The sequence below is a fragment of the Ursus arctos genome, unplaced genomic scaffold (assembly GCF_023065955.2).
Source record: "Ursus arctos isolate Adak ecotype North America unplaced genomic scaffold, UrsArc2.0 scaffold_23, whole genome shotgun sequence".
Lineage (NCBI taxonomy): Eukaryota > Metazoa > Chordata > Mammalia > Carnivora > Ursidae > Ursus > Ursus arctos.
Window position 1 is genome coordinate 38,980,773 of NW_026622908.1, and position 24,185 is coordinate 39,004,957.

General features: G+C 53.1%; 1 protein-coding gene and 1 long non-coding RNA gene across 3 annotated transcripts in view; both read left to right on the forward strand.

The window, feature by feature from the left end:
* The window catches only part of LOC125282597 (uncharacterized), a 77,805-nt gene extending 61,946 nt beyond the window's left edge, over positions 1 to 15,859 (forward strand). For both annotated transcript variants that reach the window (XR_007189663.2, XR_007189664.2), the window contains exon 3: positions 15,673 to 15,859. This is a non-coding gene — a long non-coding RNA (uncharacterized LOC125282597). The remainder of the gene's footprint in view (positions 1 to 15,672) is intronic.
* A 4,712-nt stretch (positions 15,860 to 20,571) lies between these two features.
* Positions 20,572 to 24,185, forward strand: part of FADS2 (fatty acid desaturase 2) — a 32,114-nt gene continuing 28,500 nt past the window's right edge. The window contains exon 1 of the mRNA XM_026487771.4: positions 20,572 to 21,085. Coding sequence (XP_026343556.1) covers positions 20,879 to 21,085 — 207 coding nt within the window. The 5' untranslated portion in view covers positions 20,572 to 20,878. The remainder of the gene's footprint in view (positions 21,086 to 24,185) is intronic.

Genomic DNA, 24,185 nt, shown 5'->3' on the forward strand with positions numbered 1-24,185 from the left:
GACTACATTTTGTTCATCTGTTCATCCGTCAGTGGACTCGTGTGTTGCTTCTGTGTTTTAACCGTCGTGAATAATGCTGCTACGAACAGAGCTGTAAAGTACATCTCTGAGACCCTGCTTTCAGTTATTTCAGACATTAACCCAAAAGTGGAATTGGTGGGTCATATGGTATTTTATTTTTAGCTTTTTGAGAAACTGCTCTATGATCTTCCATAGTAATGACACCATTTTGCGTTCCCACCAACAAGTGTTTCAATTTCTCCATGTCCTTGCCAATACCTGTGATTTTCTGGGGGTTTTTTTGTTTGGTTGGTTGGTTCTTGATAGTAGTAGTCGTCCTAATCTCCTAGGTGTTTGTGCCTACTCTCTGCTTCCCCTACCCCTGACACTCTGCCTCCAGAGCCCCTTGTGACCTCAGGGCGAGATGGTCCCATCCGCTGGGCAGGGGCAATCATTTCCGTATCCCCTTCAGTAACTAGCACGCTTGTCATCTTGAATGGTCCCTGGTGTCTGGGAGCTTACACGCTACAGGGCGAAGTAAAGGATGTACTCTTCATCTGCCCGAAAGACCATGCAGGGCGTGGCTGGGACTATCTAAAGGCCACTAGCAGGGTGTGGCTGAAGCAGGCTCCCTCCTTCTGGCCTCTGCCCTCTCCATCATCTGGCACCGCCCTACCCCAGAGTTCTCTCAAAAGCACAGCTGTGGTATCCTAGCTCTCTCAATGGCTCCTTATTTCCTCACTTTTCAGAAATAAAAGTATAGACTTCTTAGGTCAGTGCAAGGACCGATCCGCCCTTCTGTCCCAGCCTTGGCTCTGGTAAGCCCTGTCTGTCCCGCTGTCTCAGGGCCACTGAACACCCCCGTTTCCTGAGCACACGCTCTGTGCCATCCTGGCTTTCAAGGCCCAGCTCCAGGGCCTCACCAGCACCCCTTCCCCAGCTGGAAGTCCTCACACTCTCCTCCTAGTTGTGACGGCCCATCCAAAGCTTTCCACAGTGGTGTGTGTCATGCCTGGTGCAGGGAAATGAGCATGGAATGGAAATCTGAAGATCTGAGTCTGACCCTGGCTCTCTCTCCAGCTGGCTTTTTGTCCAGGGTGAGTCACCCCTCCTCTTGTTTCTGCATCTCTAGAAAAAGGAAATTGGTCCGGGTCATCTGGAAGTTTCTGTCAATAGCTAAAATTCCATAATCCTCAATTATTTGTCCTTTCCTGATTTCCCTGCCAGACTGGATGTCCTTTAGGGCAGAGACTAGTTTGTTCTTTGTTGCCCCCGGGACCCACTGGAGAGCTGTCCATGCAGTGAGATAATTTCAGATGGATTTCAAAAGTTTTCCCTCCATCAGGGCTCCTGTCCATGGGTAGCTTTGGGGCCCTGTGGTGTTTTCTGCACCTCACTCATGACATGCGCACTGTCTAGAATGCACCCTTTCCTCCCACCTTTCTAGCTGACAGATTCCTGCTCAGAGAGCCGACTGCAATGGCGTCTCCTCGGACGCCTCTCTCACCCTCCTCTGCGAGCCGGCCTTCCCAAGCCCCCCTGGCTCTGGGGCACTATCTCGCCGGAGCAGAATCAACAGCATTTTATCTTCTCCATTAGCCTGTGAGTCCTGAGGAGCACAGTCACCTCTTCCTCATCACCGCCGCCACCCCAGTGTACCTGCCAGCCGTTTGCAGACAGGAGGAGGTGACATCGGCGTGAATGAACACAAAGGAAGTGTTGTGTCCAGGGATGTTCCAGACTTTCAGCTTTCCCTCTGACCGCACAACGTCTCAGGATGTAGATGGAGCCCCGGTGTAGTGCCTGTGCGACCGAATGACCCTTACTCCTCTCACCCTGTGTCCCCTCTCCTTGTTCCCTTGCTCGAGGCCATGGCCCTCCAGAAGCTCCTTCTCAGCCACACCCCTAGGGGTTCCAGGCGAGTGTGGTGGCTGCATCCAGCTGCTCCTGCTGACGCTCAGCCCTTGGAAAGGGGCCACTAAGCCAGTCTGGGAGGCGAGGGAAGAGACCTGCCAGTGGAGCTCCAAGGAGTGAGCTCAGACCGGGATTAGTCACCCCACTCAAAAGGCTTTTCGACCCAGCACAGCTTCCTCCTTCCCCTTGGGGGTTAGGGGAGGCCAGGACCTGCAGTTTGAACCACCGTGCTGTGCCACTGGACATACAGGGAAAACAGACAAAATGAAGCAGTCTGTCGCAGAAGGGTCCCAGGCTGCAGGAACGGGGGCACAGAGGAGGCTGGGGCAATGTGTCTCCAACAAAGAGGGGGTAAATCGCAGTCAGGGCTGTGCTGTGAGAGGGAGGCTGGGGGAGAATGGCAGCCTTCAGCAGTTTCCCAAACCTGCCTGGGTGTCAGAACCACCTGGAGGCCTTTATTTGTCTTGTTATGAGAGAGTAAATTTTCTTTCTATAGAGTCATAAATAAGACATGGATAGTAATATCTAAAAAAAAAAAAAAAGGCCCAACCTGACTGACAGGGTTAATCAGTCTTTCTGAGGTCCTCATGAGTGTGGAGCAGGCTGGGCATGGGCAGTACGGGCAGAGGCCAGGAGCAACGGGTGAAAATGTGTTCAGGGAGGAGGACCTGGACTCTGGCAACTCTAGAAACCTAGAAACCTCTGTGGGTGTGGTCCACCAGGGCCGGCAGCGAAAGACGAAGACTCTACCACATGGGATGGAAGTCAACACAGACGTGAAGTACCCACCGGTGATGGCCAAAGGTGGGAGCTGAGGAAAATATTGGGAGCCAGGTTCCAAGTCATTGCACAAGAAGAGGAAAGAAGAGAAGCCCTTTGTTAGCTTGAGCCATAGACTCCCATGCTCTTGAATCAGTGTTTCCAGGAGCAAGATCCTTTGTTCCTAGTGTGGCCAGCCTGGCATGGGTCCAAGAACTGGTCAGCCATTGGGATGGGCAAAGAGCACTGACAGGAGGTAAAGCGCTAAGCCACAGACCCAGACCTACCAAGTGATACCTGTGTGATCTCAGGCTGCTACTTCCTGCTCCTTTTTATCTCCAGTTCTTCATCTGATCAAAATAAGAGACTGTAACACCTCCCCAACTGCTTTGATGGAGGGAGGAAGTGAGATCATGTAGGTGGAGGTATTCTTTGGCCCCACTTCCATGGCAGTCGGACCCAGGGCTAGAGACCCCTTGCCGACGCTAATTGTGAAGGCTCAGGAGGGGATCTCTGTGGTTATGATTCATAGGGGGCATGGTGGGGTGGGAGTGGGTTAGTGACCCAAACCAGGTGGACTTTGCTAATGTCACCTGAGAAGGTATGGGCATCTGGGACCAAGGCCTGGCCAGTAACATGTCTACTCCCCTACCATGGTGAAAAATGCAGAAGTATGAATGCCCAGGCCTGGGCACACCATTCCTTCAGAGCACAAGATGTTGACGTACTTCCCAGTTCTATGAGCCTGGCAGATGGCCCAATGCTGACTTTTCCTGAAACACTGAGCTGCGGGATCTTAGGGTCTTAGGGACCTCATTGCTCAGATAGGACCTGGAGATTCTCAGAAGAAAAGGCTTGCTTAAGGTCACATAGCAAATTAATGCCAGAGCCCGGTTGCAGGAAATCACTCCCACACTGAACTCAAGTCTGACCCTGAAGAGGGTCAGCACAAGTTAGGGCTTGGGGAGAGATGAACATTCTTCCCTGTGGGGGAGGCCCCATAGCGGGGGGAAATGGGCCCAATATACCCTCTCACCAATGAAACCATGAACTCTCATCTCTGATCCCTTTTACCCCATAAGGTAAATTTAGGGAACATTCAGACAGGCAAACAGGGGGGACAGGTGGCACTTTTTCCAGACTGGCATTCTCTGTGCCAGGTAAGGGCAGGGAGGAAGGCCCAGCTGTAGGGTTCGCTCCGAGGGATCCGGGCTAAGCCTGGGATATCTCAGGCCAAAGACTGTTTTTGCTTTATGGGCACCATTTTGCTGCCCTCTGCACTGCCTTCTGGGAGCCCAGTGTCCTTGGGAGAACCCCTTGCTTGCTCTGTCTGCAGCTTTGCAGTAGGAGCTGCAGGGAATGGTTCAGGTCTCTGCAGCAGCCCCTGGGGCCTTTCAGCAGAATCAAGCACCACTGGCCTTGTCAAGACCCTTGGTGGGCACGTGGGTGGCAGGAGCATGTCAGCTGGGGGCTAGAGGCAGGCCCGGCCACCACCTGGCTGATGACTCAGAAAGACTAGTTCAGGAAGCATCTGTCACAGAGGACTTTGACATCTTGTCTTTCCAACGACAGCCTTGATCATCTAGGAAGCTCCCAGAACTGAAGGTGGTCACGCCACCTGCCTGTCCACCACCACCCTAACATTAATGGAAAACACCCTTTGAAAGAGAAGGGGTTTTCTTTTTAGGGGGTCACCAGGAGCCATCGGAGAACAGGCAACAGGAAAAAGATCTTGGAACCACGGAGTCGGGAGACCTGGGACCCAACCCTTGCCGGATGACCTTGAAACAGGTCAGTCTCCGGCTCATCTTGTAAAATGAGGAGGAAACCCGCTGGCCTGGCTAACCCACAGGTGCTTGTGAAGTCAGTGGAAATGTGTTAACATGGTGTGAAGCACTCTCCTCATGGCAGGGAACCCCTCTGCCCTCATCTCTGGCTTGTTGCCAGTCACAGTCTACCCACCCCTGCCCTGGCAACTTGGCCAGGCTTCCTGGGCCTTAGCTCTTGTTGACCCTCCACGTGGAGCACCGGACAATAAGAGGCAGGGTACTGTGAAAATAAGAAAGGGGTACAGGGCTCTCAACTCTAATACATCAAACCTGAACTCATGCTTTCCTCCCAATTCTGCTGCTTCTTGAGTCTTCTCTACCCGAGGAACGGAATTTCCCATCAAGGTAGCCACAGGAATCAGCAACCTGGACATCCATTCTAGTAGATTCCAAGACCATGGCTCACTTTTCCCTCCACTGGGCCCACTGGAAGTGAGCTAAGTAGAGAGTCACTGATTTTCAGAGCACTCCTCCCCACCCCTCTCGCCAGGGGAAGGAACCCCAGCAACTGGGATTTCAGAGCTCTTTAGGGAAGAATGGAGCTCAGAGAGGAATTGGTCAGAACCACCCAACGGGGGATGTCTGGGGGTGGGGGACAGAGGCTTATTTGGGGAAAAGAGAGCAAGAAGGGGAGGAGGGTGGAGGCCCCAGGCGACATGCTCCAAGGTCTAGGCAATAAGAAACAAAGGAGCAAGGAGAGCAGATGGGAGGGAAAGCCCCCAACCCAACCTGAACCCTACAGCAAAGACTTGCTTCAGGATTTGGTTTGGGGAGGGCAAGGGGCCAATATCTGCAACTGGTAGAGAAATGGACAAACACACCCTTCAGGGAACTGTTCACCTTGGGGGCAAGAGCCATGCTCTCCTGCAAACTTCGTGTTCCTGCAGGATTCACCTTGCCTGGTCCTCACCTGCCTTGCCAGTGCCATCAGAGTGGGCTGTCCCCCACACAGCAGGCTGGCTTGTCTAGCTGGTGCCTCCTCCAGAGCACCCTCTCCCTGCTCTTCCCACGGAGGCCCTTCCTCACCGTCAGCTCTCATTCACAGGACATGCTACTAACCATAGGAAAGTGTACAATTTCGGGTCATTTAGTACATTTACAATGTTGGGCCACCATCACCTCTCTCTAGTTCCAAAACACTTCCATCTTCCCCAAAGGAAACCCTATACCCAAATAAGCAGTCACCATCCCCATCCCTGTTCCCCTTGAGCCCCTGGCAACCAGGAGCCTGCTTTCTGCCTCTCTGAATTTTCCATTCTGGCTGAATAATATCCCATTGTGCGAACATATTGCATTCTGTCATCTGTTCCTGGCCATTCGGGCTGCTTCCACCTTTTGTTGCACTGAATATTCATGAGTGAGTATTTGCTTGAATACCTATTTTCAATTCTTTGGGGTGTATACCTAGGAGTGAATTGCTGGGTCATATGGCCATTCTATGGTTAATTCTCTGGGGAACCTTTAATTTGTGTTTGATGTCTTCCTTACCCCTAGATGTCCATACCTGTGCCATCCAACACTGTAGCCACCAGTCCTGTGTGGTTGTTTCCATTTAAATCAGTTAAAATTAAATAAAGTTCAAGATTTAGATCTTAGGTCACACTGGTTAGGTTTCAAATGCTCAGTAGCTACATGTGATCAGTGGCGACTAAGGTTCCATCATCCCAGAAAGTGCTGTTGGACAATGCTGGTCACTGTAAGATTCCCCCTGCCAAATCCATCTGGTTTACCACAATGTACCCAATGCCTAGGGAAGTGCCTGGCACGTAGGATTGTTATTTGAGGAAGGGAGGGTTGTTTTCAGAGTCATTTCTTTATTTGATCTTCTCAAAAAAACTCTAAGGGAGGCAGGAAAAGAAGGACTTTTCCGTTTGTGCAACTGAGCAGGCTTGGGGAGTGAAACTGCATGCCAAGAGTGTCACAGAGCTGGTACGGGTCACAGCCCTGCACCCTCCTCCTCTCCCCCCCCCGCCCCGAGTCAGACCTTCAGTGACTCCCGAGGCATCCGAACAGAATAGTAGTGGGCAGCTCGGGGGCCGGAAAACCCCAAAGGCAGCAGACACAGCAGTCTGGCTCTAGAGGAGTGAGGGTGTTTTTGATCTGAAAAGGACTTTGAGCAAGACCTTATCCAATCTCTGTATTTTATAGATGAGGAGAGAGGCCGCAAGAAGTTATGCGTCTGCAGGATTGGTTAAGAGGCAAAAAGTCTGGGTTGGGACCAACCCGTGGAGGGCTTGGAGGGCAGGACCATAGCTTTGAGGGAGTCACTGAAGGGTTGAGACTAGAGAGCTGGGCACACAGCAGGCTTCAGTGATCACTTGTTGAGTGTGTGAATGCATGTCTGAGCCAACACCGGCTGTAAGAAGGAGCAGACTGATATGAATACATATGGGAATGCACAAGGACCTAGACGACTGTTTGCCAGTGGGCCTCCAACCCCACACTCAAGCCTCAGCAATGCTATTAAGGATCCACTTGGGCAGGTGACAAGAAGGGGCTGAGGCCAGAGAGAGTGCTGCCCCATATTGTCTGGGGTATAACGCCTGAGCGACCCTAGGAGATGTCCCATTGGTAGCATCTGCAGGCAGGACCAGACAGACTGAGGCTGAGGGAGATACCAGTTGGAAAGCCACCGTAACCTGCAGCAGGATGGGGGTGGCAGGGACAGGAATCAGTGAAATCTGAATGACATGAGAAAAAGAATATTGGAGCAAGGGCAGGGTATAGAGAGGGCAATGGGGATCTTGAGTTTTTGTGACTTGGAGCCAGGAAGTAGGGGAACACTGGTCATTAAAGAATTCAGGAAAGGACCTGGTGTGTCCAGGAAGGTTAAGGTGAGTCTTAGACACAATGGATGATTCACTTGTAGAATATCTGAGCTGGAAGGGATTTGGTAATATAGTTCTCCCTCTTTGTTTCACGGAGGCCCAGAAAGGGGAAGGGGGAGGGTTTATAGACACACGGTGTGTAGAAAAACGAGGCTGGAGCTGGCATTTGGTCTTGTGAGGTTTTCATTCTCTGCCACCGAAACCGCTCTCATCTCACTTCATCCCCCACCAACACCACCCAATGCATCCCCGCTGGCTGAGAAACAGGTGTTACTTGCCTTTAGTAACATTGAATCCTGTCGAGTGAACACTTGCCCCATCGAGAATTACATAGTGGGTGTCTAAATATAAGCCAAGTGCCGATCGTGGATCCTTAGGACTTAAAGATGTAATCAGTTCTGCTGAAGACAATTCTGACCAGCCTTTCAGTGGATGATAACCTTGGTGGTTTTGGATACGTGGCTTCTCCGTGAGATCCTGGATGGCAAGCGCCCAGCACGGTTCCAGTACACGCTTGCTATCTGCTCTCTTCCTTCTCCAGAGCATGGCACAGATGACCAGGCTGGCTAATCACAGCAGTTGGTTGGCTGGGCCAGGGAGATCGAAGACATGAAAATGCCTTGAAAATTGAAACCCCTGGCATAACTAATAACACAATGCATTAGCATGGCTGGATCACGTTGGCAGGTGGCGGTGGGGGGATTACTTTTCTTGGAAATCGTGACAGTGCCTTGAAAAGGAAAGAGCATACTTGTAGACATAGGTGTTGTTAATGTGCCTCAAATATGAGGTTGTGTAGGAGTGATGGCTAAGGGTCCCTTTCCCTCCTGTCCAGCCTTGGGGACAGAGTCACTGGAGCAGGTGGAAGAGGAATCATCCTTCCTACCAGCTCACTGAGTGGATCTCCCGGGGAGGAGGTAAGACTTTGAAACTTACCTCCTGAGTTAATTACCAATAGGCTTTGGGGATGATCAAGAATGAGACATCTCGGGGAGCCTGGGTGGCTCAGTTGGTTAAGCTTCTGCCTTCAGCTCAGCTTCTCCCTCCGGCTCAGCTTCTCCCTCTATCTGACCCCGCCCCCCGCTTGTTCTCTCTCTCTCCCTCTTTCTCTCTCTCTTAAAACAAAACAAAACAAAACAAAACAAAACAAAAGAATGGGACATCTCCTAGGGTCGTTCAGGCGTTATACCCCAGACAATATGGGGCAGCACTCTCTCTGGCCTCAGCCCCTTCTTGTCACCTGCCCAAGTGGATCCTTAATAGCATTGCTGAGGCTTGAGTGTGGGGTTGGAGGCCCACTGGCAAACAGTCGTCTAGGTCCTTGTGCATTCCCATATGTATTCATATCAGTCTGCTCCTTCTTACAGCCGGTGTTGGCTCAGACATGCATTCACACACTCAACAAGTGATCACTGAAGCCTGCTGTGTGCCCAGCTCTCTTCTAGGAATTGAGTATACAGCAGTGGGCAAATGGACCCCGGGCCCTGCCCTCAGGAAGTTTCCACAGTAGCGGGAAGAAAGACCATAAACCGGTCAACAAAGTGTGACAATGCCTCTGAAGGAAAGAACGCTGCGTACTGGAGAATGGCGGGGTTGGGGGGGCGGTGGTAGTGGTCACAGAAGACTTCTCTGAGCTATGACCTTTAGCCAGACGAGGGCAGGGGGGAGAAGAGGAACATTTTTAGGCAAAGCCGGAAGTTTGGGCCAAGGCCATGACACAGGAAAGAAGTCTGGTTTTGACTTTTCAAAACCAAAGAGCAGTTGCGGAGTGGGGCATTCGGGCTATTCTAAGTACCATGGGAAAGGTTTTAAGCAGGGGCGTGCCAGGATCCAATGAATATTTCAAGATCGCTCTGGGCTGAATGGGTCGGGAGAGTCAGGGGACTCTGTGCCAGGAGGGAGAGGAAGTTTGGAAACCGTGCTGTGCTGACGGCTCTTTGTGGGGCGGGACGCAGGGGGAGGAGGGAAGAGGTCCCCTATTTAGCTTACAGGCTTGTGCACCATTCCAGAAACTGGTATAGGAGCACTTGGCTCATTGGAGCTAAGCGGTCTGCGCCACGCCTCGGCAGCCCGAGGGACGTGCTGAAGAACGGCGGGCATTAGAAGGGCTGCAGGCACCTGTGAGGTCCCTGTCTGCAGGGTGCTCAGGAGTTTGGGGTTTGTCATTTCAAGAAACACAACCTGGGTATGGGTGGATTTCACCATCGCATTGCATCTTTCTACATAACAGCAGGGTGTTGGACCCAAACCCTGTCTTCATTATTGTAACCCTTAGGAGCCAGTTTAGACATCGTCCTCCCCCCAGTCATAACCCCTCTTAAAAGTTGAATGCCACAGATAGCTGATTACCTACTGTCTGTATATTTGTGTTTATATATAGAAAGAGCAAGATTGGGCACCTCGGTGAAGCGTCTGATTTCGGCTCAGGTCATGATCCCAGAGTCCTGGGATCGAGTCCTGCATTGGGCTCCCTGCTCAGCAGGGAGTCTGCTTCCCCCTCTCCCTCTGCTCCTGCTCATGCTGTCTTGCTCTCTCTCTCTCTGACAAATAAATAGAATCTTTAAAAAAAAAAAAAAAGAGCAAGATTCTTTTCGCCCCTTCCCCAAGGAGCAATATTTCCACCTCGGGTTCACGTGATCCTGCCCCACCAAGAACGCATGCTGGAAATCCGAGTCCCCCCGGCTCTTACAGGGCCTACAGAGGGCATCTCACGTGACTTGCCAACATGTCCGCTTTTTTTTTTTAAGATTTTATTTATTCATTTGAGAGAGAGAGAGAGAGCGAGAGAGCACACGAGCAGGGGCCGAGGGAGAGGGAGAAGCAGACTCCCCGCTAAGCAGGGAGGCTGTTGCGCGGCTCGATCCCAGGACCCTCGGACCATGGCCCAGGCTGAAGGCAGACATTTGACAGACTGAGCCGCCCAGGCACCCCATCAACATGCCCACTTCTGCTTCCTGGAAGAAAGGGCTTTGGTGCCTCCCACCCCTGCTCAGCAAGTGCTGCGGAAAACCCTGCGCTTCCCCAGGTCACCTTCCCAGACTCAGAGCAGCAGAAGTCTTGAGAGCTAAACCCACGGGTTTCCCTGCACCTCACCATCGTCGCAAACCCTGCTGGTGTCTTGGGAAGGAGGTTCGTGCCCCTCCCCTCTCCGTATCCTGCTATGTTTCTGGACCCCGAGGCCCAAGTGCCCTTCGTTTCAGAGCGAGCTCATGAAAACCTTCAGCCATGCTAAGCAAGACGCCGCTCTCTCCAGCTCCGTGGTGCCTGTGGGTCCGCCCCAGGACTCCCAAATTGTGCGCCCTCGAGAGCCCTTTCCCCAGCTGCAGATCAGCTTACCCAGCACGTCCAGCTTAGGCTCCACCAGTCTTCCCCACGCGGTGGAGCGTTTACAACATGCCCTCGCTCACAGGTGTCACCTTACGGCCCTGACAGCACCCCATTTTACAGATGAGAAACCAGGATCCCCAGAGGGTTGGGCTAGAAGCAAGATCACCGAGTGAGTGGTTCCAAGGCCTGTTTTCTTCGTTCTGCCCCAGAAGAACAAGGAGCCTCAGCCACAGTGGGACGGCATCTCCTGGTCCCTCAGGCGCCACAGACCTCCTCAAAGTGCCGTCCCCACGTCAGCATCTGTCCACAGATCGTTACCCGGCGATGTTGAAGTCAGAACGGGAACTGAGAGTAAGCTTTAGGAAGTGTTCCTAGGGATTCCATGGAAAAGTTTTACACCTACTAATTCTGATAATAAAAAAGTCCGGCCTTGGATAGAGGATGATTTTTTTAGTGCTTTTTTTCTAATGATTTTTCTAATGACTCATTTTTATTGTATTTTACAAAGGTGTCTGTGATGGATGGGATTTTTTTTTTTTTTAAAGCTGGTCCTTCACCACCAATAGTTTGAGAAGCACAGGGTAGAGGCTGTGTGCTTCCTGTCTCTCACACACGGCATGGAAGGTCTTCGACCTTAGGATTAAAGAAATAAGACTAACATGGGGCTGTTTGTCTGGACTAACTGGTGGACTGAGCCCAAAGGTCTCTCTTTTTAGCCCTGAGCAGACACACGTCAAGGTCACCGAAACCTGGCTCCTGGGGCCTCCGGGTCTCCCTGAGCCCATCCCAGGGGAATGGTTCCCTAAACCCGCAGGGTTTGCGATGAGTGGCTCCATGTGCCTTTCACTGCAGGCTTGTCCACTAAGACATTTGACAGAGCAGCTGGGAGTCTTATTTCATTTAATTATGAAATCCGCATCCTCCAGACGGGGAATCCAAGAACCAGAAGGAGGAGGATTTATTTATTTCCTGTCTCCAGTGCCTGGGAGGATGCCTGTCAAAGAGCATCCAGCAGGGTTTGAGCAGAGAGCTCCTGAGCTGGCGGGACGGCCCTACACCACGTTCAGAGTGTCACAAAGCAACCACGCTTCCCCTGAGCCTCCCAAATCTCGCACACGTTTCTCCTGTGGCCAATGCCAACGTGGCCAGGACCCTAGAGAGAAGGCAATTCTGTGAAACGTAGTTCAGCTTGACTAAGGCGACACACAGTAAAGCCACCACCACGCCCATAAATGCTTAGCGAAAGAATGAAGTGACTTGCCCGAGGGTGCACAGCAAGCAATTGAGAGACGAAGCTGAATGGGAGTGGTGGTCTCCTAGCCCAAAGACGTGGCTCTATGCGTACCTGCAGAGAGGATCCCGCTGCTTAGCTCCGTGAGGGGGCCACAAGGCAGGACGCCCCACTGCACTGCTCGGACTTCTTTCCTCGAAGCTCCCCCTGGAGCTGGCACAAATGTGCCGTGAGCATGCGCAGTGTGTGCCCCACGCCCAGGGTTCAGCTCTGAGCCAGCGTCTCCCCCCGGGGAGCTACAGGTCTGAGACGTACAAGTGCACAGATGATGTTGGTACTACATCTCCACGAAGTGTTTTGGGAGCACAGAGCAGGGAACCTCTGACTTGGCCACAGTGGAGGTGACTCAAAAACCGAATCCGAAGGTCCAGCGGGAGTTGCAGGCAGATGAGGTGAGCAAGGGCACTCTGGCCAGAAGAGCATGGACCGAAAGCCAAGAGGACTGACGCAAAGGCTGCAGAGTAGGACGATTGGAGTTGAGCAAGGAGCCTAGGAGACCGATGTAGGCGCCAGATCACAGGGCCCGACATGCCGTGGAAGTCTCTCCCTGGCAGAGAGACACGGCTGCCTAAACTCGGATGGTACCTTCTGGAGGGAAGAGGAAATACACTGCAGAGACAATCAGAGGTGGAGCTCAGCTAGCAGACGTGGGATCTCTTAGAGGGCAGGCGAGGGTGTAGGCTTGAATTCGGGGCCTTCGAGCAGCAGCCAACAAGGATAAGGAAGCCTTTCCTTGGGCCACACAGGTGTCATAGCCCAGGGCACGAAGTGAGCACAGGCAGCACCAGCAACCTCTGTTGCTTCAGAGTCAATGTCTTCAGCAGGCACGAAGGCCCAGAGTGTTTTGCCAGCCTCCCAGAACCAGTTTAGACAGGGCTCCCGGACGACTCAGAAACTTGGCAAGCTGTTCCTCCCAGAAGCTAGCTCCAGGCTCCGGCCGGCCCCTGCTCCTACTGCCCAACTTCCTCCTCAACTCGGCTACCTTGAAACGAGGGAATGTGGCACCTCGAACTTGGAGCAACCTATTGCTCTTGGAGAAAGTAAAATTTAGAGATTATCTACTCAAAAACCATGTTCTTTATAAGAAAGGAGAGAGCCAAGAGGTGCCGAGTGAGGGGAATGAACCTGGCTCTATTTTTCCCCCATTTGGTGTTCTTACTAGAGCACGTCTATCACCTGGTTGTCCCTGGCCTTGCTTGGCCTCCAGATAGAGACGCCGAGGAAAAGGGGATGCCAGGGCAGGGTGCCATTTCCCCGGGGTCATGACCCCACGTGAGGCATGCTGCTCTGTCAGCACAGGGACAGGTCATCCGAGGACTGACGAGCCTTAGTGTGGCCGAGACCATCCATGGCTACTGCATTTTATCTGAGGTTTCCAGTGGATTTCATTGAGGCTGGATCCAGGTGCCTAGACAACTCACATTAGAAACAGGAACCTCTCAGATTTCCTAATTGCCAGCTGATTTTGGACAAGCCAATCTCTGGGCCTCAGTTTCTCTGTCTCCAAGTGAGAACGGATCATTGCAAGGCTCCACTCCACCCCAAGTGACGGCATTCTCGTGACCCTGTCCCATCTGGGCCTACAGCTGTGTACCCCAACGGGGTTCTGCCCGAGCTCCCGTGGCTGCACTCCCCCTGTGTCTCAGCTCTGCTCCTGGGCCACCCCCCGCCCTGCCAGTCCTTCCTCTTCCTCTCAAAGGTGGCCATGCACAGGCTGAACTCTGAGGACACCTGTCCTGCCTGACAATGAACATGGGTGAAGAGCCATTGAAGCATGATGACAACATTTCCGCCCAGCTCTGCTGACTGCTGAAGGCCTCCCCCCCACCAGTATTAGAGCCCTGAAATAGAAACCAAAAGGCAAACTCCAGTCCTGGCTCTGCAAACGGCCATGGTGCCCTCACACAACTAAATTAGATGCTAAGTTACCCCCAGCTCCAACATTAGAGATGTATGTAAATGCTGTATCTATATATAGCCGTGCACCCGCATTATTTAACCTCTATCTATAACAATTTCAAAGTGCTTTTCTAGCCATTGTATCGAGCAATTGTCGCAACGGCCTTTTGAAGTCAGCAGGGTATGTATGTAACTTTTGCACAAATGGGAACACGGAGGATCAAAGGGTTAAACGAGTTGCCTGAAGTAATGCTAGTTTGGAAAGAGTTTGTACTTTGGAATTAGACCTGAAAGTCAAATCCCAGTTATGCCAGTTACTTAACTTTACTGGGTTTTGATTTCCTCAACCATAAAATGGGGACAGTAAGATCACACCCACGTGTCTGTGTGTTCCCTCCTTTAAATCACCCGATGTTTGTCCACCAGCTATAAGAGCCAACTGTGTGGTGAGCCAGAGCCTTGTCCTTTCTGGTCCTTAGCCATTTTGTTGCTATAATGAGGTCCTTCCAGCTCTAAAGACTATGACATGATGAAATGAGCAAATGTGCTTGAACTTACTCACTTGAAAGCAGAACCTAAGGTCTCGAGCACCACTTTTCCTCTCGGTGGTCGACTACACGGCCCACGGACACGCTTGCCTGCTCACTCTGAGCCAGGGCAGGAGCGGGCAGCCAGGGCAAAGAGCTGTTGCATGAACGAATCAATGGTTTTAGGTTTTACTGTTGACCGTTTGGACACTCCTGTCATCAAGGCAGTGCAATGTGGTGCAAAGAGCAAGAGCCACGAATCGACAAATCCCATCTCTGCTTAGAAGCTGTGGGACTTTGATTTAAGGGATTTAACACAGAGCTTAGTGCATAGTAAATGCTCAAGAAACGTTCATTATCAGCACTGGTAGCCAGAGAAACAGATACTGACGGTGGCCCCCAAAACCTGCCACTTCTGATAGAATAACCATAGCAATAAGAATAAATCCCTGGGGTACCTGGGTGGCTCAGTCGGTGAAGCATCTGCCTTCAGCTCAGGTCATGAACCCAGGGTCCTGGGATCGAGTCCCACATCAGGCTCCCTGCTCAGCAGGGAGTCTGCTTCTCCCTCTGCCTCTGTGTGCTCTCCCTCTCTCTCAAATAAATAGCAATCTTTTTTTAAAAAAAGAATAAATCCCTTATATCAGGTATATCACTTCATAAACTGTCAAGTGGTTTTAGTTTTTATTGTATTTATCTGATTTTTATCTTTATAATCCTATGAGGTAGGTATTACCTCCGTTTGACAGATGAGGAGACTGAGGCTCAGTGAAATAGTGACTTGGTCAAGGAAGGTCATACAGCCAGAAGGGGCCAGAGCTTGGACTAGAATCCAGGCCTCCCCTTTTTTATTTAAAATTTTTTTTTATGAAGTCATCTCTATGCCCAACGCGGGGCTCGAACTCATGATCTCGAGCTCAAGAGTCGCATATTCCACCAACTGAGCCAGCCGGGTGCCCTGGATCCGGGTCTTCTAATACCCGTATTCTCCGGGGTCTGGTTTGTGGTCCATCAGGCTACCGTCCTTCCCTGACAGGGACACAGAGGGACACATTGGAAAAGTGCACACAGTGATCTCTGCTGTGAGAATCAGAGACCCCACCCAGCCTGGGTTCCCCAAGTAAGTATTCCCGAGAGGGCATCACCCGTTCATTCTTACCCTGCTTTCCCGCTACGTGAAGTGAGCCTTCTTTTTGTATGTATCATTGTGACCCCTCTTGATTCAGTATTCTAGGACTTCGTGAACACGTCTGACTCCCCCCACTTTATCCTTCCTTATTTCTCCTTTCAATCTGCAGATTGATGAGAAGTACCCTTCGGCATGAACAACGTCCTTCTCCTTAGTCACTCGTTGGCTTCGTGATCAGAACTGTGTGGGACATTCCCAACAAGGATTTTGCACAAAAATAAAGTGATATCCCCCTCGCGTCCTCTCCCAGACTTTTTAGCCATTTGGTTTGGAGCTGCAGACAAGGCCAATGCCTTCTGGGAAGATGGCTAATATTTACGTGCATTCTTTCCTCACCCCACCCCTGCTTAATTCACTAGGCAGCGAGAACCCCTGGGCAGGAGTCTTCACTCAGCCGAATGACATTGCCGCAGGGTATGCGGTGGCTGAGTGTGGGGCACCCTCCCCCCCGGACGGCAGCAGTGGAAATGGGATAAAAGGGGCAGAAGGGAGACACTGTCGGAGGCAGAATCTGTTGAACACAATGACTTTTCTTTGCCAAGGTGGGAGGCAAGAGAAGAAGAAAAGGCAATCTGAAATTCTGAGCCAGAGTGACAGGAAGCAAAGTGGTGTCATTAATAGAAAGGAGGAAGTTAAAAGGAAGCGCTGACTTTTGGAAGGAAAGATGACAAATTGACTTTTGCATCTGAAACAGTGAAGATGAGACCCAACTAGGTCCAAAGGACACATCTGCTGAGACCTAATTCTTGACTCGGGGAGGTTAGGTTGAGTCTATGGTGCGACCCGGACATTCAGATTTGCCTGTGTAGGAAGTAAGTGGATGTAGATTTGAGGTCCAGAGTCATCCCTGATGTGGTCACATCCCAAATGTGGCTCCAAAGGAGAAAATATTGGGCCACCCAAGGGTCAAGAACATTTAGAGCGGAGGAGGAGGAAGACAAGCAAACGGGAGACAAAAAAGGGGGTGGTCCAACGGTAGAATCAGGATGTTGTATTGCCAAGGAACCAGGAGAGGATGGCATGGCAAGAGGAAAGGATGTCAGCCTGCCAGAAGTCTCTGAGAGGTCTGAGAAAAGGCGATTGGACTCACTGGAGACCTTTCAGAGAGGGTTCTAGAAGGTTTGATGGGAGCAGGATCTGAGGTTTGCATTCTAGGACTCAGTCTGAGTGCCCGTGCCCACATTGGCAAAGACGGAGTAAGAAGACCCACTTTTGGCCTTTTTGCGAGGAACGAGACCCAGAGGAGGAACAGTAAGTCCCTTTGGATGCCTCCTTTGTCCTGGGCATTGTGCCAAGTGCTTTAGTCCACCGTGCGAGAGTCCTTTGGACACCCTAACAGGAGAGGCCAACACGGGGGATCGTTACCACCACTATTAAAATCAGAGAAGATTATAATGATCAGAGAAATGAATGGGAGACAGGAAGGAGACCCAGAGAGGGTCGGCTGCTCATTCACAAAACCTGACAACGCACGGACTGTGAAAGATAAGAGCCATAGCTTTAAAGATTAGTGGTGTTGGGGAGCCTGGGTGGTTCAGTCAGTGAAGCGTCTGCCTTCGTCTCAAATTATGACTCCAGGGTGCTGGGATTGAGCCCTGCGTAGGCAGGCTCCTTGCTCAGCAGGGGGCCTGCTTCTCCCTCTCCCTCCAGCTCCCCCTGCTTGTGCTCTCTCTTTCTCTCTGTGTGTGTGTGTTAAAAAAAAAAAAATTAGTGATGCCTTGGCCATCTTTATCAACCAGGGAAAGGAAGAGCCAAAAGGGGTCAGGAGGAGTGTACTGCTTCGGCCACTGGCCCTCTGCCTCTGAGGGACTTTATGTCAGAACCTTGTTCCCTCTCTTCACCCCCCCCAAACCACCCCCCTCGCCGTGGCTGCCCCTGCAGGTGTTTTCCACATTCACTGTCCCTCTGATTAACTAGTCTCTTCACTCCTGCCACCCCACCCCGTCCAGCAGCAGACCTCAGAGAGCCCCTATGAGCACAGACCGAAAGGCCCCCCCAGCCGTTCTGTGGGGACTGGCTGCATGGGCTCCGCCCTCAGGCCCTGTCTCCTAAGGTACCGCCCCCCACCCACCCAGCCTTTCACCCACTTGGCTGGTGGGGAGGACCTGGGCTCCAAGCCACCCAGGCTCTTCTCTTTTGTTCCTGACAAAGTGCAGTGATCACAATGAGGTCCCAGCAAAATCCCCAGGAAGCTGCAGTCCTCGGGAGGAGGGATTCTGTGGGGCAGGGGGAAACCATGGGAACCGTGACCCTCTCTGAGATCACCCCTTTTCCTAAGTGGCTATGAGGTCAGCTGAGTATTATGGGGATTTCTCTAAGGATTCCGTCTCATAGGCCCTTCAGAGTAGTGACAACAGTAAATAATGGAGCAGGAGAACGGCAGATAAGGGCCGTGGGCTCCCTCTGGTTTCAGCCTCTTTCACTCTCTTATGGACTGCCGCAGGGTCCCCCTGGCCTCCCACATCCCACCCCAGCCTGAGCTTGCCTCCCGAAGTCTCTCCTGGATCTGGGCATAGCCAACACTTCTGCTTTATGAATCTCCCCGCCTCCCCCAGGATAAAGTCCTCCATCCTTGGCAAAGCCGGCGAGGCTTTTCCCAGTTTTGGCAGGTCTTATGAGAACTGTGGCTGTTCTTTATTCCCCTCTGTTCTTTATTTGTTCATTCATGCACGCAGTCATTCATGTCTTCAGCAGATGCCTTTCTGAGCCTACTCTAGGTGGCATTACGCTGGCAACTGCTGGGCACGCCACACCCTGGCTGGTCCCCACTTCGTGCCCATCCTCAGTGCACTCACCACCTTTTAGACCTTGATGCCTTCTCATGGCCTATTCTTAGCCTTCGAGACTCCTCCATGAGAGAGTCCCTGGCTCTCCCGTTCAGATTATCACTCCTTCTGAGGCTCCCCAGCCTTTTAAAATTTTTCATTAAAGTTATCTATGTATTTGTGATAATCCCCCTTTGGAAAAAAAAGTCACAATCATGCTTTCTGTTTCAGTTCTCCTTTAACAGACATAAAAGTCAGTGTACCCCTCCCGGGGGGGGGGGGCTTGCTTCATCCTCTCTTAGCCTGTGAGCCGGGCTTTTTGGTTTGGGTGTGGGTTGCTACACTTTAAAGCCAGAGCCGCCTCGTTCTCCTCCTGGTAGAGTTTGTGACATGAACAAAGTACACTCGGGACTGCTACCAGCCTGACACAGAGGAGGCTGACCACCGTGACAATGGCACGAAGGGGACCCTGTGTGGCCTCCACTGTCCTGTCCCCTCCCCACCTGTTGGTTGGAGTGATCTTCCTACCCCCCCCTGCATCAGGTTGCTCCCCAGCAAAGCTTTCTACAATGGCTCCTTTCCAATGACCTCATTAGGAGAGAGGCAGAGCAATGTCTGCTAGCTGCAAGTACCTGCCCAGTTCATCTTTCTTAAACCTCAGTCTCTCCAGGTTGTAGTTCGATATAACAACATGGGTCCTGTTTGTCATTGAACACAGGCCTGCTCTGCTTGCCCCACAATACAAGGTATTGGGGCAACAAAAGCAACTTTCTTCGAGAAAGCCAGCTAACCAAGAAGACGGTGGACTAATGTCCTGAAAAACCATCTTCCCATCTCGGTGCAATGAGGGGTTTTTCAAGGGGGAGGGAAACAGGAAAAAGAAACTGGCTAAGGTGCCACCAGGGTTTGAGCAATCAATCAGATGTTTTTGATAAACACGGACCAGGATCTTCAAGTTCCCTAAGAAACTCTAAAGAGAACTGATTATCATACGCTTATCATGTGCTGGGGGACTAACAGGCAGGAACATGCTGATTATTTTGTGCAATGTGTTCGGTCTTAATCCAGTGCTCCTATTAAAACCTAAAAGTTGGTTAGTTCCCCGCAATGGGCTTACAACACTCAGATGGGTCTACTGTGGAGTAACAAGGGAGGGAGAAGTGTTCAAGGCAAAATGAATTCAAGATGGAGTTAGTCCTGCTACACGTTCGCCTTACAGGGTTGGGGTGAGAAGCTACTGAGCGGAATGTGCCAGCCCTCAGGGACCTAGAAATCTTCCCATTGAAATATGAACCCCTGATTCCCAAGGCTGTCCTCACCCCGCCCCCTCCCTCTGTTCATCCTTCCTTCCCACTTATCCTCAGTCCACCTTCAGGATCCAGGGCTCCGATCCTAAGCAAGCTTCGTCCAGCTGGAGTCCGGGGGCCTGCGTCTCCTCCTAGCCTTTTGATGCCTCCAACTTTAGTCCCTGGCGTCAGTCCGGCACTACTGTCCGGTGACTCGTGTGTGGTCCTGTATTGCTTCCCTGTTCCGTCGCCCAGCTAGCCTGCGCGCTTCCTGAGTACAGGGCAAGGCCGGTGTCCGCTTGGTGGTCGCGCCCCCGCTCCCCCCACCACCATGGCGCCCAGCACAAAGAAGCAGAGCAGAGGTCCGGCAATTCTTTTCTGAGGGCGTCTGATTACAGGGTTCGGAGCCCTGGACGAGTCCGAGGCCGGCTCGTCTCTTCCAGGAGGCTGCCGCAAGGCGCCACTGTGCAGAGTGCGGACAATGCGGCGATACCGGAGCCCGGATTCCGGCGGGCCGGGGAAGGGCGTCACCCAGCGGAGCCGGGCCGGGGCCGGGGACGCTAGTGTGCCCGCGTCAGGTGCAGAGCCCGGGAGCGCGGGGCTTGGGCGCCCCGGAGCGCGCGGTACCCAGCACCCGCCCCTGCTCGCCCGCCCTGCTGCTCTGGGTTCTCCTCCGGCGCCCCGGGGCTGGAGCGGGGGGAGGGACGAGGTCGGACACGTAGCGGCCTCGCGGCTGGGCTCAACTCAGCACGGGCGCGCGGGAGGGGGAGCCGGGGACCGCCGCTCCAGCCCGCTGGCCTTCGAAAGATCCTCCTGGGCCAATGGCAGGCGGGGCGACGCGCCCGGATTGGTGCAGGCGCTCTGCTGATCACTGTGGAAACCCGGGCAGCGGGGAGCGCGGGAGGATGCGGAGCCGCGGACGGGGGGAGCCAGAGGGGCGGGCGGAGCCGGAGGGGCGGGCGGAGGAGGTGGCCAGGTCCTGAGCGACCCCGGAGTTTTTCCTGGAGGCAAAAGTCCACAGAGAGCTGACGCGCGGAGGGCGGGGCGGAGGAAAAGAACCGCTTGGGGGCACTGGGAAGCCGGGGATAGTCGGAGCGAAGGCTGGGGAGCCAACTGAGCGCGGGCGAGGAGGCTGGGGGAGGGGGCTCAGCGGGAGGGGGAGTAGGAGCAGACAAAAGCCGAAAGCGAGGAGGGCCCGGGCCGCACACTCGAGCTGCGGGTGTGGAGGCCACAGTGCACGGGGCATACCCAGTCGGCAGGCAGCATGGGGAAAGGGGGGAACCAGGGCGAGGGGGCCACAGAGCGAGAGGCGCCCATGCCCATCTTCTACTGGGAGGAGATTGAGAAGCACAACCAACGCACGGACAAGTGGCTCGTCATCGACCGCAAGGTCTACAACATCACCAAATGGGCCAGCCGGCACCCAGGGGGCCAACGGGTCATCGGGCACTACGCGGGGGAAGATGCTACGGTAAGGGTGTGTGTGTGGTGAGGGGACTCTCCTGCTACCCTTCTCTGCTGCAGGCGGGAGTCAGGAGCCAGGTTTCCAAACCCGACCTCCAATGCTGAATGGAGCGTGGGGCGTCCAGGAGGCAAAGAAAGTGTGCCTACTGCGCTCGTTCCCCGCCCCAAATCCTCCTCCTTTAGGACAGCGGGGCCATCTGGCTCTGGGGGTCGGATTTTGGAGCCGGGGAGAGAGCAGCGTGGGGGAGATAGATCCAAGCGGCGGGGAACCGGGGCTACCGCGCGCTAGGACACACGCCTCCCAGCCTTCCGCCGGGGAGCCAGGTACTCCCCAAAGGGGTCGCTCGGGCCCTAGGGGTTTGCCCCCTCGGCGTGGAAGATGGCCGCTCCTGGGCACCGTGAAACGGAGCGGGAGAAGAGCCAGGTGTGGGACTCAGCGCGTGTCCCTCACTCTCTAGTCAGAGTAAGGGCGGAGAAAGAAAAGGCCTGTGCCTGGCTGGGCTTGCTCCTGCATTGAGAAGGTCCGCAATGGCTGCCAGGGAGAGATGGGCCGGGAGCTCCTGTTCTCACGCTCTCAAGGACTACCAGGACCCACCCCTCAAGGGTCGGTTCTTGGGCACCGGGGTGGGGAAATGGAAGGAGAGTCTGCAAAGCCCAGGTCGAGAGGGGCCTGGAGCTACAGTGCGGATTTAGCAGCGCTGGGCTGGCTTGGCAACAGGTCCAGCTGGGCCAGGGTTACTCTCGGATTTCTCAACTACTCAATGGTCCTCTGTTCCTAAATCCTGCCAGGAATGCCCTTCCCTCCTCTGCACTCCTGAAGGTATTGGGAGCCCAAGGTATTGGGTGCAGAGCCCGGGCAGCCGTCTTACCCACAGGGCAGTGTGGCTCTGCCCCTTTGGCCCCTTTTGATCGCCGAGTCTGCAGTCCTTGCAGTCCTTGCGTTTCTTTAAGGTGCTGCTGGAGCCCAGGGGGCTCAGATGGGACAGAGGGAACCCAAGAGAGTCAAGGAGGGAAGAAAGGGGCCTCTGGGTGGCAGCAAGTTGGAAGGCACTTGGGAAGGGTGAATAGGGGAGAGGCCATGGGAGAAATACCTAGATCGTGGCGCTTGGACACCTAGCTGACCAGTTGGGGGCTTTAGCTGTCCTAGCTGTGTGGGCCCCTGTCAATCCGTGGAACTTTTGCTCTTCCTACCTCTTCCAAGTCTCCTTGGTTGAGGAGGCCTACCCCGGCAGGCAGACCAGGCCGTTAGAATCGGGGCTGTGGATGGCTTGCGGCTTTGGTGAGCCTATGCAAGGTCGAGAAGGTGGTCAGCAGGACATGGTGCCTACAGCTTTGGGGTCCATCCGGTTCTACCTGCTTGTGAACATGGTTTCAGCCCTGGGGCTGTACCGCTAATTGTAACTTGGCAGGTATAAGGTTTTCAGACCATCTGTGTTACATCACGTGGCCCTTCCCACAGCTGTTTGTGGAAGCTGGGTAAGGGCAATTCTCAGAGAAAAGACTTGCCTCCTGGTCGAGGTCTTCCCACTAGTAAATATATTCTCTTATGTGGAAAAATATATACTGTGCAGCAAAGGGTTTCGTAAGCTGTGGGTAAGCACTAGAAACATTTCTTCTTGTGCTGGTGAGGCAAGTGCGAAAAGGTGAGGATTATGTAAAGTAAGCAACAAGGAATTGGGTGGAAAAAAGTTGAAACTTTTTGAAACTATTGCAGCTTTATGTATTATAGCGACACATTACACAACCCTTACCCCCCCTCCCCCAAAGCTTACCATCTTCTAAGATGAGGCTTTTAGGGCCTGGCATGTGCTAACTGGGGATATAGTGGTGTAACATGGGGTGGGGTGGGCAACTGGATTCTCCTCTCTTTGCTGTCTGGGACCAGGGTGGGAAAAGGTCATGGGCAGCATGGGGCATAGGGGAAGAGGACTCGGGGAAGCAGGAATAGGCTAGGAATCAAGAGACCCTTGGTCTTAGGCTGTAGGTGGCTTTGCCCCTTAGAGCCTGGACTTTTCTTTAGAGCTTGGGGACAGACAGAGTTGTTGGGCCATGCAAGTTGGGGAGGGAACGATCAGCAGATAAGAGTTCGATCCCCTGGAGCACTCAGCACACTGTTTTCAGTTGGTCACAGGGCAGTAACATCCTCTTAAGAGGCCAAAAGTCAAGGAAGCCATTCTTGGGACAATTCAGGGCCTCGATAAGGGATTTTCCTGTTTCTGAAGAAAAGGCCTCAGAAATCAAGACTACCTCTTCCCCAAAAGGGCGACCTAGCCGAGGGCCGTTGTCATTTGGTGCTTCTGCAGAAGTAACAACTTGGCCTTGCTTGTAAGAATATAGGTGCTTAATTTTTGCAACTCACAGAGCACGTTCATGCTGGCCCTCAGATCAGGCCTGTAGGTATCTCTCGTTGCTCTTAGGTTTAAAAACCTTGCTCAAGTTTGAAAACCTTGCTCCAGTGGCGGCGCTCAGCCCTAAGCTCAGATCTACCATGATAGAGTCCTCCAGACCGCCTTCCCTCCTCCCTCCCTTCCTCCTCGCCTGTTCCACCCCTCCTACCCTCTGGTGCTCCTCCGCTCTCCGCCTTGCTGAGGGCAGAAAGAACCCTGCATGTCCCAAGGATGTCTGCTCTTCAAGGCAGGGGCCCACCACTGCAGAACTTTCCCCAATTGGGGCTTTTAACCTTCAGCTACGATTCATCACACATTTTTTTTTTAAAGATTTTATTTATTTATTCGACAGGATAGAGACAGCCAGCGAGAGAGGGAACACAAGCAGGGGGAGTGGGAGAGGAAGAAGCAGGCTCATAGCAGAGGAGCCTGATGTGGGGCTCGATCCCACAACACCGGGATCACGCCCTGAGCCGAAGGCAGACGCTCAACCGCTGTGCCACCCAGGCGCCCCGATCACACATTTATTTAGTGTCTCCGCGGCTCTGAGAGGGGCCCTGGGCGTTAAGATGAACAACTCAGACAGTGACCGCATCTGATGGGTTTGCTTCCCTCCTTCCTCTTAGGCTGGCACTTGACGCTGGACCCTCTCCTTCTAGGCACCAGCTCCCCGACTCCTGCCTTGCCTCCGGCTTTTCCTGCCCTATCTGCATCAGTCGC